At 37.0% G+C, this 15617-nt stretch overlaps 2 protein-coding genes across 5 annotated transcripts in view; one reads left to right on the top strand and one right to left on the bottom strand.

The window, feature by feature from the left end:
• Window positions 1–171: 171 nt before the first annotated feature.
• Window positions 172–9775, top strand: slc35a1 (solute carrier family 35 member A1). Its single transcript, XM_051644886.1, has 8 exons — window positions 172–311; window positions 473–650; window positions 733–892; window positions 3197–3349; window positions 4793–4859; window positions 4965–5141; window positions 5384–5518; window positions 9068–9775. Exons 1-8 carry the CDS (start codon window positions 302–304, stop codon window positions 9196–9198), a joined length of 1011 nt encoding a protein of 336 aa, XP_051500846.1. The 5' UTR covers window positions 172–301; the 3' UTR covers window positions 9199–9775.
• A 152-nt stretch (window positions 9776–9927) lies between these two features.
• The window catches only part of rars2 (arginyl-tRNA synthetase 2, mitochondrial), a 42701-nt gene continuing 37011 nt past the window's right edge, over window positions 9928–15617 (bottom strand). For all 4 annotated transcript variants that reach the window (XM_051644851.1, XM_051644852.1, XM_051644854.1 and 1 more), the window contains 3 exons: window positions 13489–13563; window positions 13178–13241; window positions 9928–12907 (listed from right to left, as the gene is read on the bottom strand). In XM_051644851.1, the coding sequence (XP_051500811.1) occupies window positions 12821–12907; window positions 13178–13241; window positions 13489–13563 (226 nt within the window). In that variant the 3' untranslated portion in view covers window positions 9928–12820. The remainder of the gene's footprint in view (window positions 12908–13177; window positions 13242–13488; window positions 13564–15617) is intronic.

The following is a 15617-nucleotide window of genomic DNA, read 5'->3' as shown; positions in this document are numbered from 1 at the left end:
AACGTCAAAGTATTGTCTTGTATTGTTTACCACAGACTTTATTTTACGCATAAATTCAAACTGCATTATAAAAACCACATAGGAAATCCCGAGGGAACCCATAGCTCGAAAGTGATAATTCTGTTCCGGGTTTATGGACTGCAACATGTACAGACTTTTATTTTGAAATATCCTCCCGGAAGTGTCCGTGTGTCTCTCTGAAGGTTCATTCCTCTGAGAAACAGAAATGCGGATAGTCGTCACGAGCAGAAGATTGCTCATCGATTAGTATTTGTATTATTGAATCCACACAAACTCAGTCATGGCGAACGGTAAGTGAGTTTTACTGGGGCTTACAATAACGAACTGTGATTTGTTTTGGACCAAAAAGTCAACACAAAGCTACAAAATATGATAATGTGATAGTTGGAAAGGTAGTATATTAAAAGACGTGTAAAGTAATGAATATGTGCTGTTGTTGGTCTGGTCTTAGAGTCAGTGGGTGTGCTATTCAAGCTGTACTGCTTGACTGTGATGACTCTGATTGTTGCCACATACACTGTGGCTCTGAGATACACCAGGACCGTGACCTCTGAACTCTACTTCTCCACCACTGCAGTGTGCATCACTGAGGTCATCAAACTGCTGCTCAGTCTGGTGATGCTGTTCAGGTGAGCCCACATCAACAGTCTGGTCAGTGAAAGACACCAGTGTTGTGTGATTGTCATGAGTGTTGTTGTCATGGTGATGCAGAGAAGCAGGTGACCTCGGCAGGTGTAAAACAGCGCTGGTCAACCACATTTTCAGAAGTCCAAAGGAACTGCTCAAGCTGAGTGTACCGTCTGTGGTATACGCCATCCAGAACAACATGGCCTTCATAGCCTTGAGCAACCTGGACGCTGCTGTCTATCAGGTATTAAAACCACGAGTGGAGGAATGAACGATGCTTAACACTCAGAGACCCAAAGACTGAGAGATATGGGGGGGGGGGGGCAATCATTCTTGAAAGTTGTTTAAGAAGCCACTGTTTATAAAAATTAGGATTTTTATGCATATTTTGTTTTGGGTTGAAATTTGGAAAAAACATTGCACAATTGCCACGCTGGGCATTTAGGTTGGCAGAATTTCACCACTTTTTTTTAGTCAGTAAGTGGAAGTTCTGCATTCAAAACACAATTAAACATACAAAAATGTGTTACAAGCAGCAAGGGTAAAATTGTGAACAGTTTGACTATTTAAAACTAATAAGAACTATTGATATTGATGAAATATTTACTGGTATTATCAAAATAACAACAAACACACCTCTATGTGATGTAGTATATTTAATATGTACCATTAATATATTTTAATGACAGAACAGCACAGAAAACAGCTGAAAATCATTGGAAATAGTTTTCCTCAATGAATTACTGAATAATGTCTCCATTGTGTGAATATAGAAAACGTTTGAGCACTAATCACAACGCTTATTTCTGCTACGTTTCCACAAATAGTCTCACATTTATAAAAGTTAATATTTTTGGGAAATGTAAACATAATTAAATCAGTAAAAATGTTGGGAATTAAGAAAAAAAATATTATAGGTCAAATTCTTGAAAAATGTAAACTAGATTTGTATCCTTTTTGTGTAATTTTAGAAAACTCTGATAGTTAATATGCTATTTTTTTCTCGGCAAAACTTGTCACTTGTTATATGTAGTTTTTGCCCACAATTAATGAATATTAGGTATTATTTATTGCTATAAGCAAACTTTCTAAAGGTTAACCTCCTGAGACCCCCGCCTGACTGCTGTGTGCATTTTCCATTCCTCTTTTTGTTTTGTAACTAGTAGCCCCTAATTAACAAGCAAAAAACTAATTTTCTAGAGCAGATAGTTTTCCTACAAATTGATGTCCTCATATGTGGACAGCGGGACTAAGTTGTGAAATGTAAAAATTCATGTTTTTGAGATGTTACAGACATTACATCAGAAATTAACATAAATAATTCTGATTCAAAGTAATGTCCAGCATCATCCAATCACTGCCAATCATGTTAAAATAAAATGATACATTATAAATTCTGAATCTATGTACTGATTATGATTGTCTCATGTCTGTCAAACATGTTGAGTGATCCAAACATCATCTGCAGCCTGAAACTGAACTTTTGATCAGATTTTAGGAGTGAATGCACTTAACTGCATAGAGAACTATAGGATGCTCCCTTGCTCCCTATTTAGTGAATGACTTAACCTCCAGTGTGCTGTCTGTCTGCACTGGTCTCAGAACAGTTTGAAATGCACCTTATTATCATCCTAACTCCATATAAAGCCTCTGAAAGCAACATTTTTCAGCTTTTGGATAAACCCATTGATTCTCATTATGATTATATTACGAGGACTTAGAGTGCATTGGGAATTGGGCATTCCAAATTGGGGAGAAAAAAAATAAATAACAGTATGCACTTGAGCTAACATGAAAAAACAACTTGGTGATCATGTGATTCAGCATAATTTGTCAATGTTCCTACGATCATTTTATGTGCTTCTATGAAAGTAAAATAATCTGAGATTATAAATAATTTCCAGTTTATTTTCTGGTTTCATCGAGATTCTGAATCGGACTCATTGAAGTGTGGCGATATCAGCGGCTCGTGAAGCGTGAATGGTTTGTACTCACTGCGCTCGATTGTTTTTGACCAGCGTGATTTCGTCACACTTTAATAGTTATGAGCTGAATGGAAAGCTACACACTAAATAAACACACTGCGTGATTCTGACGAAGGATTACAACAAGTGGTTTATTGGCATGCCACATACAGATCAAGAGACTGAGAAGAATATAGCTGCAGGTGGAGCTCTAAAAAGGGGCGGGAGCTCCAAACCGCCATTAAAGATATAGTGAGCCCCTAACCTTACCCTTTCCCTGACCTTAACCATGAGTTGAAGTGACGCCCCTCTTGGAGTTTCCCAACCCCCTTTTGGAGACTCCGCCCCATTTGTAGATCTGCAGGTATATCTACTTGGAGAGACTTCATATGAATAAAATACATACTCCTCTTTTCGCTATGGTTGCGTGCCATTGCTGGCATGTGAGCCCTAAGTTGCCGATCTCTGTTATAGACAAAACTTTATAATAAAGAAGTACTACAAGATTAAAAATGAAGACTTCCTGGAGAAAGTGAACTACTCTGTATAGCTCTAGCAGTCATATGTCTGTCTATGTCTGTCAGGTGACGTATCAGTTAAAGATCCCCTGTACAGCTCTGTGTACAGTGCTGATGCTGAACCGCTCTCTAAGCAGACTGCAGTGGTTCTCAGTCTTCATGCTGTGTGGAGGAGTGACACTGGTTCAGTGGACACCACCAGAATCCACTAAAGTTCAGGTACATCCACCTTTTATCTAACGATCCATTACAGAAATGACACGGCTCTCTTGCATATGGGTATTTCTTAAATTTTGGGAACTTCTTGAAAGTAAAGTCTGGTACATGAATCACAGGAGATTTATGTCATTTTTGTGTCATTTCCAGCACATCTCAAATTCTCTTATGTTTAATAGAATTCTGTGCTGGAAATGACATTTTTAACCTTTATCAAATAAAATGACCAACTCCATTTCATAGATAACATTGTATGTGTCCTAAAACACAAATCATATTTTCACTTTTTACATAATTTGTCAAAATTATAGCTTGGTTGCAAAAAACGGCTGCTTGTCCTATATAGGGTAGTGCTGGAAACACCCTGGACAGGTGGCCAGTCCATCACAGGGCTGACACACACATATATACACATTCACATTCTCACCTACAGGCAATTTAGAGTCTCCAGTTCACTTAACCTGTAAGGACTGTGGGGGAAACCCACGTAAACATTGGGAGAACATGCAGACTCCACACAGAAAGGCCCTGGGTGAGTCAGGACTCGAATCGGGGACCTCCTTGCTGTGACGCGACAGTGCTACCCACTGGGCCATGATATAAATGATTTTCACACAATAAATATTGAAATGTTTATTTCACACTTTGGTTAGATGGTCAAAGTTTTAAACATATAATGATTTGTACTTTTATCATTAATTTTCATAGTTTAATATTGAAAGTCTGGGTCTGGTAAAAAGTTTTAATGTGACCATGTAAAGAAAAAAAGTTGGAATCTGTTTCATAAAAATCAACCCCTGGGACATGCAAGAGCTGGAAGTTGAAGAAACACCCATAAATGCTTTGCATTCAAAAATGATGTACAATATTTAGGTGACCATATCGGTATCATTCAATATTTGTTTGTTTTTTTGGAAGCAGATAACAGTCAACTTTTACTAGTACAGGCTTCAAAAGTACTAAAGCGTTTCCCATCATTTTCACTGTACATTAGAGGTCGATCGATATTAATAATAGCAATTAATATGTACACAAGTAAATGTTTATACAAGACAATATTTGCAAAATATATTACTTGAAATTCACTATAAATGATGCATTAACTAGGCAATGGTAGATTTTAGAACTGACACAAGGGAGAGCTAACACTTCTATTAACCAGTGCCAATAATCTCCAAATATTTATTTAACCTGACCGATATGTCGATTTGCAACAACTGTACATTATAATGTTTTGATGTGTCTTATTTCACTTAAAGCATGTTTGATTATATATTGGAGCTTCAGTGTGAACTACTTTGTTTTAAAACAACAGACACAACAATATAAATGTATAATATCAGCTATCGGCCACAACATAAAAATAACGACAATGTCCATATCTGTGCGTCACTACTGTTATTGTTTTACCTGTGGCTGATAAAAAGCACTCTTATTGTGATTTAGATGGAGCAGAACCCATTCCTGGGCTTTGTGGCGATTGCCGTCGCGGTGCTTTGCTCTGGGTTTGCAGGTATGACATTATCAGCGAACTGATTCGATATTCAGTATTTTTATTTCTGTTAAGTCACATCCAAGACCCTTTTTTTTTTTTTTTTTTTTTTTTTTTTTGGAATAGGTGTGTATTTTGAGAAGGTTCTGAAGAGTTCGGACACGTCTCTGTGGGTCAGAAACATTCAGATGTACCTGTCAGGTATACTGGTGACACTTATAGGTGTTTACATGACAGACGGGACCAAAGTGTTGGAGAAAGGCTTCTTCTACGGATACACATCTTGGGTCTGCTTTGTAATCTGTGAGTTACCTTCGTGTCTTCTGAAGTGACATATATTTTTAAACACTGTGACTCTAGTGATGTAAATGTAGAAGTTTATGCTCCCTGAGGATGAACGTTACACCTGGGAATGCAGTCAAATGGGCCACACCTGTCGACATGCTAGTGAAAACTACTCATTCTTTATCATTACAAGGGAAACCTCTGAAATGGCTTTGATTTTGTAAACTTGTTTAACAGGTTTATTTGTTTTCTGGTTGTAGTTTTGGCGAGTGTGGGAGGAATGTACACGTCAGTGGTGGTGAAATACACTGATAACATCATGAAGGGCTTCTCTGCGGCCGCTGCTATCGTGCTGTCCACCGTGGCCTCTGTCATTCTCTTCGGCCTACAGATCAGTGAGTCCATTTCTAATTGGGTTACAGTCGCCTCGATCACGGATTTAGGGATCTGCGCTGCAAACATAATGGTTTAAGCCTCCATCCTAAACGGGAGTGTCCCCGGAACCACAAAAAGTTCTTACAATCATTATTCTTACCAACAATTACATCAAACCATGTGTAGCTTATTAAGAAACCTTGAACTAGTCTATTGGATAATGCGGCAGTAAAATTAACAGTAATTCCAGTGAAAATCTTCAGAGAAAAAGAAGCCAGTTCTCTTTGCAAATTTTTTCCCAGATTGTATCTGGACTTCAGATGTTCACTTAAGTTGTGATGAACACAGTCAGCTTAAATAATTAGGGGTTCAAGCGCTATTGTAATTGTTAAGATTTTTATTATTATTATTATTCCATTATTGCCATAAAACTGATCGGGCAGAGCAAACCGTAAGGCCTAGAGACTTGAAACTTGGTCAGATGGTAGTAGTATTGCTCGCTACTCAGAAACACAGACTCGGCCAAATCGGTCAATAGGGGGGCGCTACAGCGATCAAAAACTCAAAACTGCTCATAACTCCTAGACCATTTGTCGTAGACTCAAGTGCTTTATACCATTGGAATCCTTGGCTCAAACCAAACAAAACGTATATATCCAAACCAGTGCCAAATGATTCTATGGAGTCTCAATATCAAAAGTTATCAAAAAAAGTTTTAACTTTCGACTCGAGCTAGCTACGGTATGCGAAAACATCGGAAGTAGGAGTAGCCAATTTTACGTAAATGGCTATAACTCTTGAAGGAAATGAGACATCGTCACCAACCTTGGCATGCTTATCTAAGAGGTCAATCTTTGGTCGCCCAGAAAAGTTGGTACGGTTTTGACACATGGTGGCGCTATAATACCAAAAAACATTAAATCGGCTGTAACTATGAAACCGTTAATCCTATTGACTTCAGAATTTGCATACATTGTCTTTGTCTCAGCTGCCATCATTGTCTATATGGACATTCACATATGTTGAAAAACATGGCCGCCATTGGCCAATCAAATTTCAGCAGCTGTTACACAAGGTTAACAATGACCGATCGGAATGAAACTTGGTGGATCTATATGACTCTTGGTCTGAGAGGGTTGTGCAAAGTTTTTAAAAAATCGGCCACTTGGTGGTGCTATCATGATTTTTGTAGGTGTTAATGATTGTATATAATGCAGTGTTGTGAAAAAACACAAGTAATATATATCACCTGATATCTCTTCTCATTCTAAACAACTTTGCCTCGAAGCATTGGTGTCTGTCAAACCGTTCGGTAAATATTTCAGATAATGTTAAAAACCTACTTTTGCGAACTAGTCCTAGGTTTTTTGCCCGATCGGAAGCAAACCAGTGCAGAAATATACTCTGGAGTCTGATTATAAATAATTATTTTAAAAAAGTTGACATTGACTCACGGTCGCTAAGGGGTGCCAAAACGTTTGAAAAGGGCGGGCCATTCTTACTAAAATGGCTATAACGCCCTAACGAAATGAGATATTTTCACCAAACTTGGTACACATGTGTATGAGCTCAATCTGAGGTCACTGTAAAAAAAAAAAAACGCGGAGTTTGGCCACTTGGTGGTGCTATAACAGGAAAAAAACATGAAAACAGCTCTAACTACGCAACTGTTAGTCTGATTGAGTTGAAAATTGTCCAAGGTGCCATGACTGTCTATGAGGACATTGGCGTATCTCATCGGTCGCCATCGGCCAATGAAGTTTGAGCACCTATTAGACAAGATTAATGGAGGCCGATCGGCACAAAACTCGGTGGGCCTGTTCAACTCCCGGCCCTAGAGGTCTGTGAGAAATGTGAAAGAAATCGGACACCCTTTACACTTTGGTAGCTATAACAGTGTCATTTAGAAAATGGGCGTGGTCAAGTGTACAAATAAGCCCATAATTCCTAAACAAAAACTCAGAACTTCATGAAATTAGCTGAGCACATGTGACATATGATTCTAAACAAGCATGCAGACTTTTATGGAGATCGGACCATAGGTGGCGCTATGAGCTTTAAAAAGCTGTATTTCTTTAGTAAATTGCCTGTATTGGCTGTAAATGGTCTATTCCATCTATGATCTAGGTGGTTACATGCTTGCTAAATAAAACATAATACCTTTTTACGCATGTGCTTAAAGGCCTTAAACCGCTTGAAACCCGTTAATTGCTGCTTGCAGCTACATTATTATTATTATTACTAAATACTAGAGTTTTATTATACAATAGTAATATATTTAATTTGTAATTTCTTAACTTTAAAACCCATGGTTTTTGACAGAAAACTCCATAAGGACCTAAGCCATCTGTCCCGTATTAGTCAGAATGTCCAATATTTTGCTCGAAATTAAGATGTCCTGTAGGTCCTTTGAGTGTGTGACACAATGGAGTGGAGCTCATTCACTATGAAGCACGCAGCACATGCAGACTGTATACTGTATTTATTAAACAAACAAAACTATAGAATGTCTTCAAGAGACTTAGAATAAAATTAGTCAGATGGAGTACTTTAATTGTGCTTTTATACTTCTTTAATGTCATTTTTGGAGCTTGGCAGTAACAACCATGACTAACACACAGCATCTGATTTGGATCTGGCTCGTCGGACCGATACCAGATCCATCTAAAAACGTCCGTATCGAAGCCGAGACCAATCCAGGTATTGGATCCATGCTTCCATAGTTGTCAAGTGATTATTTGGGATGTTGGTGGTGTAGTGGTTAAAACTCAGAACTGGTAACCAGAAGGTTGCTGGTTCAATCTTTGCAAGAGCTAACATAATTGTGCCCTGGATCAAGTCACTAAAGGCACAGTCACAATTACCTGTGACACGGAAATTACAGGGCAAAATTCAGCGAGCGGAATAGTCATTTTAATGGGAATCCGTGCGATCGTAAATTTCACACGATGGACTTCCGGTGGTGAAGAATTTCCCCTCAGGGATTTTGCATGAAATTTAAGTTTGGTGAACTTTAGCAGGCAAATTTGTCTTGTTGACCAATAGTAAGTTGCTTGATTTGACTGACCTCTGTGTGGGTGGTGCTTTGTACACAGTTACACTGAATATTCACAATGGACAAGGATATCATTTTAGTGGGGAGTTTCTTTTTAACTTCACTCTACCAGAGTATGAGGTGCATTAAAAAAAAAAAAAAGAGGCTGCTTGGCTATTAGTTTTTTGCTGCTTTCACATCCGCCCGTGCCTTTTTTACCCGTGGAATTTTGTCGTGCAAAGGTAAACATTACTGTGGCTTTGAGCCCAGGTTACTCCCAAAAATATTTAACATGCAATAATAGTGCCATTAAAGTCCTCCTGGTCTGGAAAAACAGGCTCATTTTGCACATTATCGTCAACTAGTGTTCATATGACATGATGAAATAGACAAAATTCAAAGGACATTTTCGTCAAAAGTTACGTCTAAAAAAACTTGTTTAAAATAAAACGGACATATTAGGAAATGAAAAATGTTTATGTAGTTTGGTGTCTGTTTGAGATGTTATATTCATTTGACTGTTTTCTCTTTGCAGCTACAACTTTCATCACAGGAGGCATGTTGGTGTGTGTGTCCATTTACCTGTACGGTCTGCCGAAACAAGACACCACCAAAGTGCAGAGAGCTGATGCAGACACCACAAAACAGAAACTCGTCGCTAACTGACCAGCGATTCATGGGAAACAGAGACCAATGAGCTGCCAGCGTCAGCACTTGCCAAGCACCTGAGCAACTCCAGTATTTATGCTCCAATTTTAGAGCCAACACATCTTTGAACTAGACGCAAACAGATGATCGCTCATCACTGTTGGCCATAAAGCGCTAACACTAGACCACACAGAAGGGAAACCTTTTGTAGTTTTATCTTCACTTTTGAAGGAGGGGGGATGGGTAGTTTAATTATTTTTTTAAATGTGAATCTGTCCTTTTTTATCTGTGTATAATATCAATTACACTGAACACTCTTAATGCCAAAACATACACTGAATGTACTTATGAGACCCATTCGCACATCTTGTTTATCTTTTGTTTTTTCAATTGTTCTCAATTATTTACATGAGGTGAACGTAAAGAGAATCCTATGCGTCTGGGGAGCCATGCTTGTAAAATAACTTTCATTTAATTACAATGCAATGCAAAAGATGACTCCCCAAGGTTAGTGAACACCTCTTTATTGAGGACAGTCTCTGTATGATGCATTTACATTGCATCTGCTGACATGATTAAACATATATTTACAGTGGACACTTTCTGAATTTGGACGTTTTGTGAATTCAAGGTCTCTGCAGTTAAACAGCAGAATGATGAAGCTTCTTGACTGGCAGGTCACAGATCAGAGGTCTTTCTCATGAAGACGGTTTCAGTGGCTACCCTGGGAAGTTTAGTTTAAACTGGTTTTTCAGTCTCAAGAAGGCAGGTTGGTTTTTACTGGTGTTATTTTTTTTTAACTTTGATGGATCAGCTGTTTTTTCTCTTACTGTGTAAATGTTTCAATTCTTCATACTTTGATAATGTTCTCTTGATCTTCAGCTGAGACGTAAATCACACTGAATTTTATGTGAGAAGTAAATTGCGCAAACTCTCTCGGAGCTTCACACACTGGCTGTTGGTATCAAATGTTGAATTCATGTGCACACGCTTCAGGGTTAATCATGAGCTCTGGATCAAACTCTTGAGTTGACAGAAAAACTTTATAGCGAGCGTCTTGAGATCACTGAACCCGATCTAAACTGGTTTTGTCAACCTGAAACTTACTCTGAAACTTTGAGTTTGTTCAACAGGCCTCGGTTCTGATTGCAGACAGCAGTGACAAATGCAGATAATAAAATGCTACAAACCATCTAATCTTGCATTGTTAGGATACAGTAAATTAAAAAAAGGCTAATAAACTTTTAAAGGGAAGGCAAAAATGCAATTTTTTTGTGTTGTTGACTTATGTGTCCAATCAAAGTCTACGACAAAAACTACTTTAAATATGGGTTGAATCAAAGATAAACCTGGTTTGTGTTGACTGCAATGAGTTTGATTTGTGTTTCATTAGTGGCTTGAAAGTGAAGGGCTATATGAAGGTATGAAGTTCTCATGTTATGCTCTGCCATACTAACTTGGCTGTTACTGAGGGCATCATATGGTGCTGGCACTATTAGCGGTATTATTAATGACATATATTTCTTCACTAGGACCATTTCATACATGCAGAAAATGCCACGCCAAAACTTTACATGTATATTGGTCTTTTTTGGGCATACTAAACTAGACATGCAGTTCTCAGTGGCTCTTAGTGTTTGTATATCACATTTCAAAACATACTGTATGTAATTTAAATATGGCCAATAAAAAATGTAAGCCAAACACAAAAGATTCTACATGTTAAAACAGATTTATAGTTGACATATAATTTACATATTTAGTCATATAATGAATTTACACCTGCCTGGCCAAAAAAAAAAAAAAGTCATCGTTTGTATATAAATAAGCAGATACTTAAAAGCCTATGATTGGATCATTATTGCAATAATTAATATGTTTCAGCTGGCAACAATTCTTTTAACCCTAACTGATGCAGTGTGTAGCTACTCATTTCTTAAACAACCATGTCGGAAGACGTATCCCGTGGTCGTAGAAAAGATGTTACTGTGTTTCAGAAGGGGCAAATTATTGGCCTGCATCAAGCAAAGAAAACAACTAAGGAGATTGTTGAAATCACTGGAATTGGGTTAAGAACTGTCCAATGCATTATTAAAACCTGGAAGGATAGTGGTGAACCGTCAGCTTCACTGAAGAAATGTGGTCGGAACAAAATCTTGAATAATCGCGATCAGAGATCACTAAAACACTTTAAGTCACATCATAAAAAATAGACAGTAGAACTCACAGCTATTTTTAATAGTGAAAGTAAGAGCATTTCCACATGAACAATGGGACGAGAATTTACAGGATTAGGACTAAACAGCTGTGTGGCCACAAGAAAGCCACTTGTTAGTGAGGCTAATCAGAAAAAACGACTTTAATTTGCTAGGGAGCATAAAGATTGGACTGTGGAGCAATGGAAAAAGGTCATGTGGTTTGAGTCCAGATTTACCCTATTCCAAAGCGATGGGCACATCAGGGTAAGAAGTGAAGCACATGAAGTGATGCACCCATCATGCATAGTGTCCACTGTACAAGTCTCTGGAGTCAGTGTTATGATCTGGGGTTGCTTCATTTGGTCAGGTCTAGGCTCAGCAACGTTATGCGGCAATAAAATCAAGTCAGCTGACTACCTGAATGTACTGAATAACCAGGTTATCCCATCAATGGATTTTTTTTCCCCTGACGGTATGGGCATATTCTAGGATGACGGTACCAAGATTCATCGGGCTCAAATGTGAAAAAGTGGTTCAGGGAACATGAGGAATCATTTCCACACATGAATTGGCCACCACAGAGTCCTGACCTTAACCTCACTGAAAGTCTTTGGGATGGGCTGGAGAAGACTTTACAGAGTGGTTCAACTCTCCCGTCATCAATACAAGATCTCGGCCAAAAATTAATGCAACTCTGGACGGAAATAAATGTTGTGAAGTTGCATAAGGTTGTTGAAACAATGCCACGACAAATGTGTGCCGTAATCAAAGCTAAAGGCGGTCCAATGAAATATTGGAGTATGCAACTTTTTTTGGCCAGGCAGTGTAGAATTCTGTCATTATCTACTCGCCTTCATGTCGTCTCAAACCATACACTTTTATTTCAGTGGAACACAAAAGTAGAATTTTTGGATGACTTATTTCTTTCCATTAAACAACTCATAGTGACCATGTTTGTCAAGGTCAAAAAAGACAAAAATAATCCATACGTCTCATGTGGCATGTTCCAAGTCTTCTGAAGTCATATGATAATTTTCTGTGTGGAACAAACTGAAATTTAAGTCATTATTCACTCATAATCTCAGAATTCAAAACTGGCATGTCATGTTCAGTTACTAGACAAATGTGAATCAATGGTGTTTTGCCTTTAATGACATTAACACACAATTTTATTTTTTATCTGAATGCAAGCTTCAGCGGAGCAGATTATCAGTGAATAATTACTTAACATTTTAGTCTATCAAATTACTTTGGAAGACTTGAATATTGCACATGACTAGCACAGAACACCAGTACTTTTATGTTTTGTTAGTGTGGCAGATGCATCTACTTTTGTGCTCCAGGTAAAAATAACAACAGACGGGTTTGGAACAACGTAACGGTGATAAAGAAATGATAGTATTTTCAATTTTAAGAGAACTGTTCCTTTAATTAAAAGAACATCACATTTTCTCCACAGGTGTAATACCCAGAATCCTCATGCCATTGGCCAGAACGGAGCAGACAGAGCTGAATAGACAGAGTCTGGCCTGAGAAGAAACAAAAAAAGAGAAACAAACAGGCTATAATGAATCATTCAAAGACTGCAACAAAGCGCACATTTAAATTGGCTTGTTTTACTTGTACGGGACTGAGAATAATTTAAACATAATTTCACGATCACATGCTATCTTTTAATTGTGACTTAAAATATTCACTAATGACCCTACTCTAAGCTAAAAACTATGGTAGGATTGGTCAATGACATATATAAGGTGGGGCTTAGATTTGACGGACAGTTCAAACATAGAGGTGTTTACCTGAGCCACCTCTGGAGAACTTCCCTTCACAGGCAGCTGTCGATGGGCCGAGGCCACCAGATGACTGAAAACACAGTTAAACCTCATCAGAACTGCACACCAACATAACAAACCTGTTCAAAGGTGACAATTCCTTCTCTGGGGCTTTCAGAACAAAAACGCTCAGTTAAACCCAAACTGCCTGTCAGCTAGTTGAGCAAGCAAAACTACAAACGCTTGTGTGTAGACCGTGATGTTCTTTGTGCAGCGAGTAAACCACTATCATGATCCAGTGTGAATGATCACGGCTCACTAAATGTGGGCATGCGTACCTCAGAGTAAAGAGGAAGTTGACCAGATGTCTGGGCTGCAGGTCACACGCTGACTGAAGAAGCACTTCATCATATCTGAAAACAATCAGCCAGACTTGAGACAAAAGTTAACAAAGCTCACATCACAGTTTTATCAAAAGGTGAAACTTTCATATTAAACATCAAAATCATCATTTAGAAATATTTAATTTCTACATTTGGAAAAATAGTTCAAATGTACTTAACAATTGACAAAACATTATTATTATTACTATTATTAGTAGTATAGTATTAGGAGTATATCTAATTATGATAACACTTTACAATACAATTTTATCCGATAACATAAAAAAATGCATCAGGTATCATGAACTTACAATGACAATTTTTTTAAAGCTTTTATTAACCTGGTTGATGTTAATTTTAGTTATACAACCATTGTTAGTTGATGGTAGTTTATAATGCATGAACTAATGTTAACATATACAACTTAAACTGTAAAAAATTTATTAGTGCTGTATATGTTGAAATTAACATTAACCAAAATTAATAAATGCTGCAAAAATATATATATACACACACACACACACACTACCGGTCAAAAGTTTTGAAACACTTGACTGAAATGTTTCTCATGATCTTAAAAATCTTTTGATCTGAAGGCGTATGCTTAAATGTTTGAAATTAGTTTTGTAGACACAAATATAATTGTGCCACCATATTAATTTATTTCATTATAAAACTAAAATTTAATGAAAATAAAAAAAGTTTTTGAAATGGATGACTTGGACCAAATAATAAAGAAAAGCAGCCAATAAGTGCCCAACATAGATGGGAACTCCTTCAATACTGTTTAAAAAGCATCCCAGGGGGATACCTCAAGAAGTTGGTTGAGAAAATGTCAAGAGTACATCTCTGCAAATTCTAGACAAAGGGTGACTACTTTGAAGATGCTCAAATATAACACAGTTTTGATTTATTTTGAATTTTGTTTAGTCACAACATAATTCCCATAGTTCCATTTATGTTATTCCATAGTTTTGATGACTTTACTGTTATTCTAAAATGTGAAGAAAAAAAAATAATTATAATAAAGAATGAGTGTGTTTCAAAACTTTTGACCGGTAGTGTGTATATTGTATACTATAATGTTAACAAAGAGGATTTTATTGTAAAAGTTTATTTAAAATTGTACACATTGTATTAAATTATATATTTATAATTATTATAATATTCTGCATATAGTTGTAACTGCTGTAGCATTATATTAATATACCAGTAGTAAAAAGATTTATACAAGAAAATAAACTTAATTATGTAATTTTTATAATTACATAATAAATAATATTAATATATAAATGTCATAATATCATCAATATTGGATTATAAATATGTCATTGTCATTATTGACTTTGTTCGTCAACAAAATATTATTATTATTATTAAGGCCGTAACCACCATAGACACTGAGGGAGACATGCCCCCCCCCCCCCCCAAAGAAATATTCATAATAGTGTTTTTCCATGGTTGATTATTAAATTATTACATTTGGTCCCCCCAATCCTGAATATGTGGTTACATCCTTATTATTATTAGTAGTAGTATAAATGATTATATTCTTGTGCGACCCTGTGTACACATGCGTGGATGTTGTATTTTGGCTTCGCTATACGCAACGCGTATTTTAATTTAATTTAAACCGACTGATCTCAGTTCAGGAGACTCTGTGCTGTCAGTAAAGGGTTAAACTTTCAACGCACGAGTCATGTGATAAAACAACATGGCACCGATCTCAGTGGAGTTTGTGTTTGAGAGAAACATCAACAAAACTTCATCTGGTAAAAAACCAAATTAAATTTTTACTTTGAAACCTGTTTGATTCAAAAGATTAGAGTCTCTAGTTTCATCCGAAATTTTTCAAATTTGAGTGATTTATCATAAAATGGCACGCTGTTAAACACAATGACCATGTATGTGGACTGTATGTTCAGTTTCAGTTAAAATATCCTATATTCACTGTCTGTACATTATCATATTGAGAATCAATGGGTTTATCCAAAAGCTGAAAAATGTTGCTTTCAGAGGCTTTATGTGGAGTTAGGATGAAAATAAGGTGCATTTCAAACTGTTCTGAGACCAGTGCAGACAGA

Source organism: Myxocyprinus asiaticus, chromosome 19 (genome assembly GCF_019703515.2).
Source record: "Myxocyprinus asiaticus isolate MX2 ecotype Aquarium Trade chromosome 19, UBuf_Myxa_2, whole genome shotgun sequence".
NCBI lineage: Eukaryota > Metazoa > Chordata > Actinopteri > Cypriniformes > Catostomidae > Myxocyprinus > Myxocyprinus asiaticus.
The sequence above is the reverse complement of the archived record's forward strand: the minus strand, read 5'-3'. Positions and strand labels throughout refer to the sequence as shown.

Bases quoted from the DNA above. Each gene is read 5' to 3' on its own strand.
- slc35a1 (XM_051644886.1), top strand. The intron at 4,860-4,964 runs GTATGACATTAT...TTTTTGGAATAG, and splicing joins GCTTTGCTCTGGGTTTGCAG to GTGTGTATTTTGAGAAGGTT. The intron at 5,142-5,383 runs GTGAGTTACCTT...TTCTGGTTGTAG, and splicing joins TTGGGTCTGCTTTGTAATCT to TTTTGGCGAGTGTGGGAGGA.